The sequence below is a fragment of the Tachysurus vachellii genome, chromosome 26 (assembly GCF_030014155.1).
Source record: "Tachysurus vachellii isolate PV-2020 chromosome 26, HZAU_Pvac_v1, whole genome shotgun sequence".
In the NCBI taxonomy this organism is placed as follows: Eukaryota; Metazoa; Chordata; class Actinopteri; order Siluriformes; family Bagridae; genus Tachysurus; species Tachysurus vachellii.
The window spans coordinates 1,184,236-1,189,696 of NC_083485.1; the positions used below are offsets into that span (position 1 = coordinate 1,184,236).

Below are 5,461 nucleotides of genomic sequence, written 5' to 3' on the forward strand. Positions count from 1 at the left end.
TCACGTCCCGTTAGTCTGTTGTGGTTCCTGTAAGAAGACGTCATTAACGGATTTGTACTTGACAAATGGCGAGCTAGAACAACCGGAAAGCGTGAGCTGCGTCTCCGGAAGCTCATTTCTCTCACCGAGACGTGTATATAGGTGTATTTATATACCTATTAGTTTATTTTAGGGCTTCGTTTCTATGGAAACGAGCTGTCTGGAGAACGGGATGCCGTGTCAGAACCAGAAGCAGGTGATCAGCGAAAGGCGCGAGCTCGAGCACGCGGCCAAGCAGGTGCGGTTCGCGGAGAAGAGCAGCAGCGCGAGCGCCGCTTCAGCACGAGGACACGGAGAACCGGATAACGGTAACGGCTCCGGGAGCGACATCGTGAAACAGATCGGATCTCAACTCAAACTTCTGCCCTTAAACGACCAGATCCGAGAGCTGCAGACCATCATCCGGGACAAGTGAGTCAATACCGTGTGACACGTGACACACTAAACACGTCTGATTACTGACACGCCACACAGGCCCGAATCAGGCCGGTGATGACGGTATAGAGTGTGGAAGCGTTACCGCGATATAATGAACGGTTCAGTATGAATAACTGTGTTATAATAAACTTTAGAAGTGCACTGATAAAACCTCTGTCTGTCTGTGTCTCTGTCTGTCTGTGTCTCTGTCTGTGTCTGTCTGTCTTTGTCTGTGTCTGTGTCTCTGTCTGTCTGTGTCTCTGTCTGTGTCTCTGTCTGTCTGTGTCTCTGTCTGTCTTTGTCTGTGTCTCTGTCTGTGTCTCTGTCTGTCTGTGTCTCTGTCTGTCTGTGTCTCTGTCTGTCTTTGTCTGTGTCTCTGTCTGTCTGTGTCTCTGTCTGTCTTTGTCTGTGTCTCTGTCTGTGTCTCTGTCTGTCTGTGTCTCTGTCTGTCTGTGTCTCTGTCTGTCTGTGTCTCTGTCTGTGTCTCTGTCTGTCTGTGTCTCTGTCTGTGTCTCTGTCTGTCTTTGTCTGTGTCTCTGTCTGTGTCTCTGTCTGTCTTTGTCTGTGTCTTTGTCTGTCTGTGTCTTTGTCTGTCTGTGTCTCTGTCTGTGTCTCTGTCTGTCTGTCTTTGTCTGTGTCTCTGTCTGTCTCTGTGTCTGTCTGTGTCTCTGTCTGTCTGTGTCTCTGTCTGTCTGTCTGTGTCTCTGTCTGTCTGTATCTTTGTCTGTCTGTGTCTCTGTCGGTCTGTCTGTGTCTTTGTCTGTCTGTGTCTCTGTCTGTCTGTCTGTGTCTCTGTTTGTCTGTGTCTCTGTTTGTCTGTGTCCCTGTCTGTCTGTGTCCCTGTCTGTCTGTGTCCCTGTCGGTCTGTGTCTCTGTCTGTATGTCTGTCTGTCTGTCTGTGTCTCTGTTTGTCTGTGTCTCTGTTTGTCTGTGTCTCTGTTTGTCTGTGTCTCTGTCTGTCTGTCTGTCTGTGTCTCTGTCTTTCTCTCTCTCTCTCTCTCTCTCTCTCTCAGGTCCACCAGTCGAGGTGATTTTGTGTTTTCTGCAGACAGATTGGTAAGAACCACTCATTTGTTTATTAACATGTAATAAAGCATCATATTACATCAACCAGTCACAAAGGGGCGGGGCTTATGTACATTAGGACATGACATCACTACTGACATTTCTATTGTTAAATGTAAATGCACGCTGTTGTGTTGACTGACTGAGACCTTCTTTTGTTTTTGGTGTAGATAAGACTGGTGGTTGAAGAGGGACTCAATCAGCTTCCATACAGTGAATGCACTGTGATCACACCCACAGGTACACACACACACACACACACACACACACACACACACACACACACACACACACACACACACACACACACACAGCCTGTTGTTCATCTCTTTAACCTCTCTGGCTCATCAGTGTTAGCAACATTTTATTACTTATCACATAAATATATGTACAGTGTAGAACATGTTCTGATGTGTGTGTGTTTGATCTGCATCCTGTTCAGGTCACAAATATGATGGGGTGAAGTTCGAGAAGGGAAACTGTGGTGTTAGCATCATGCGAAGTGGTGAGTTAGTGAGCGAGCACTGTATAAACACACACACACACACACACACACACAGTATGCAGTAACACTGTCCAGCTGACTGAACTGTGTGTGTGTGTGTGTGTGTGTGTGTAGGTGAGGCGATGGAGCAGGGTCTGAGGGACTGCTGTAGGTCAATCCGCATCGGGAAGATTCTCATCCAGAGCGATGAGGAGACTCAGAAAGCCAAAGTTTTTTATGCCAAGTTTCCTCCTGACATCAACCGCAGAAAGGTGCTGCTAATGTACCCCATACTGAGTGAGTATTAGTGTTTAATGTTGCTATAGTCACAGTTTAACAACAAAACAATCTCTGCACATTATTGTGATCGAATCCCACACTGGGTTAAGAACACAGCTCCATGCACATTGTGTGTGTGTATGTGTGTGTGTGTGTGTGTGATTGAGGCTGTACTTAATGTGTGTGTGTGATTGAGGCTGTACTTAATGTGTGTGTGTGTGTGTAAAACTGAGGCTGTACTTAATGTGTGTGTGTTCAGGTACGGGTAACACGGTGATTGAGGCGGTGAGGGTGCTAAAGGAACACGGACTCCAAGCTAAACACATCATACTGCTGAGTCTTTTCTCCACACCGCATGGTAACACACACACACACACACACACACACCCTTATGAAATGGTTTGACAGTACATGAGTGTATATGTTTATCTGCCTCAGAGACAGAGTGAATATTGTGTGTGTGTGTGTGTGTGTGTGTGTGTGTGTGTGTGTAGGTGCAAGGTCCATAGTAAAGGAGTTTCCTGACATCACAATCCTGACAACTGAGGTTCATGATGTCGCTCCCACACACTTCGGCCAGAGATACTTCGGCACAGACTGACACTGACACACACACAAACACACACACACACACACACACACACTGATTTCTGTTTGGTGTTTGTGACTCCTGCTCAGTCTTCTCACTGCGCTCTCATTCCCATCACAGACTGAACACACCACAGACGACGCTCAGTAACCAAAGTTTTTTTTTTTTTTTTTTTTTGGCCCCTCGTCCTCACAAGAACGTTTTAATCAACTGACAGCAGATCTTGTTATTTGAGCTCTTGTTTTGCTTTCATGTTACTGAACACAGCACGTGAACATGTGGCTGTGTTCAGTCTCCACACTGACAGCGATGTTCCATAAACACCGTTCTCATGGAAGTTTTTTTTTAATACTCTTTACTTTAATACAGTGTTCACACACACACAAGGATATCTGGACACTGAACACAGCTAACGTTCATCCAACACAGAGAGCGACGTTAAACCACACAGGCTTTATTCTGGAAACAGGAGAAGACGACGATACTTGAACGTTCGTTAAGTCCATAAAGCTTTTTATCCATCAATCACCTCAGAAGCCACGCCCACACCTAAAACATCTATAAAATCCGTTGTAGATGTGAAGACTGAAACAAACCTGGACGTTCCAGAAAGTTCTGCAGTGTTCTGGAGCTTAGAAGACACATTCCAGCTTCGGTGCTTACGCTCATCCACCGGGTTTCTCCTCTAGGTTCTGCCCAATCAGTGCTATGATGATTATATATTATATATTAAATAAATAAATAATATTTTCTACTACAGAGGCTTGTTTTTATTTCCATCAGATTCTGCGTGTGACGTCACGTGAAACACTTTTAGTGCATCTGCACTTGTTACGTGCTTCGGATCAAACATAGCTTTAGTGATCACACACACACTCATACACACATGTACACACATTCATACACACTCATATACACGTACTCATACACACACCCACACATTCATACAAACTCATATACACACACATACACTCATACACACACGCTCATATACACACACGCTCATACACACACACATGTACACACATACTCATACACACACATACACACATACGCATACACACTCATATACACACTCAAACACACACATACATACACACTCATACACACATTTACACTCATACACACATTTACACACATACACTCATACACACATTCATACACACACACACACATACACACACTCACACACAGACTTTGGAGTTGCTATATATAGTCAAAGTTTAGCAACAAAACAATCTCTGGTTCTTTATTAGTGTTTATTCTTAGAAAAATCTGCATTTCAGTTTTAAACACGTAAACAAACAAATTCTATTTAAAAAAAATAAAAAATACAACAAAATAATAGAATAATTTCCTGCTTCGGATTCCTTTTAACTGTAGTGCAAATCATTATTGGTGTGAGGTAAAGGGGACGTCGTGGTGTAATATTTGGATATTTTAGATCATATAGAAAAATAAGCAAACTATCTGGATTTTTAGCAGCAGAACAAAAACAATAGTAAAAATCCCAGGAAGGTTTGAAGAACAAGACACAAAGCTGATAACAGGCACATCAGTACAAACTAAAAGCACTGCCTGAGTTAGTGTGTGTGCTGCTCCTGGACTGCTGCTGTGTTATCAGATCTACAGCATCTTCAATATGAGGTCCTCAATGATGATCCTCTCTTGAGGAGATGACGATCTCAGCGGCTGAAGGAGAGACGACTGGCTGCTCTGGACCGGTGACGCTGAGGAAGATTCACCGGTTTTAAACCTGGAACTGACTGGTGTGGATGTAGTGGGAGGAGCTCTGCTGGGAGGCTCCGCCCTTTCAGCCAGAATCTGCTGCGTCTTCAGAATGAGCTGAGAGACAGACAGAGAGAGAGACAGAGTGACAGAGAGAGACCGGTAGATCAAACTGGGTGATGATTGTGTATGATTTGTCCAGTGAGTCAGAATTCAGTATGTGAATTAAGTGAGGTGTGTGTGTGTATGTATGTATATGAATGTGTGTGTGTGTATGAGTGTGTGTCTATGAGTGTGTGTATGAATGTGTGTGTATGAGTGTGTGTATGAGTATGTGTATGAGTGTGTATGAGTGTGTATATGAGTGTGTGTGTATAAGTGTGTGTGTGTGTGTATAAGTGTGTATGAGTGTGTGTATGAGTGTGTGTATGAGTGTGTATATGAGTGTGTGTATGAGTGTGTATATGAGTGTGTGTACAGTATGAGTTTGTGTGTGTGTATGTATATGCATGTGTGTGTACAGTATGAGGTTGTGTGTATGAGTGTGTGTATATGAGTGTGTGTGAGTGTGTGTATGAGTGTGTATATGAGTGTGTGTGTATAAGTGTGTGTGTATGAGTGTGTGTGTGTATATGAGTGTGTGTGTATGAGCGTGTGTATGAGTGTGTGTGTATGAGTGTGTGTATGAGCGTGTGTGAGTGTGTGTATGAGTGTGTGTATGAGTGTGTGTGTATGAGCGTGTGTGTATGAGCGTGTGTACGAGTGTGTGTATGAGCGTGTGTATGAGTGTGTGTGTATGAGTGTGTGTGTATGAGTGTGTGTATGAGCGTGTGTATGAGTGTGTGTGTATGAGTGTGTGT

The 5,461-nt window shown here is 43.9% G+C and overlaps 2 protein-coding genes across 2 annotated transcripts in view; one reads left to right on the forward strand and one right to left on the reverse strand.

Moving 5' to 3' along the window:
* Positions 1-3,632, forward strand: uprt (uracil phosphoribosyltransferase (FUR1) homolog (S. cerevisiae)). The gene is made up of 7 exons (XM_060862610.1): positions 1-450; positions 1,470-1,512; positions 1,692-1,761; positions 1,964-2,026; positions 2,141-2,302; positions 2,544-2,642; positions 2,779-3,632. The coding sequence occupies exons 1-7, from the start codon at positions 185-187 to the stop codon at positions 2,883-2,885; spliced, it is 810 nt and encodes a 269-aa protein (XP_060718593.1). The 5' UTR covers positions 1-184; the 3' UTR covers positions 2,886-3,632.
* A 481-nt stretch (positions 3,633-4,113) lies between these two features.
* Positions 4,114-5,461, reverse strand: part of LOC132841090 (transcriptional regulator ATRX-like) — a 26,391-nt gene continuing 25,043 nt past the window's right edge. Inside the window, exon 35 of the mRNA XM_060863276.1 lies at positions 4,114-4,718. Coding sequence (XP_060719259.1) covers positions 4,500-4,718 — 219 coding nt within the window. The 3' untranslated portion in view covers positions 4,114-4,499. The remainder of the gene's footprint in view (positions 4,719-5,461) is intronic.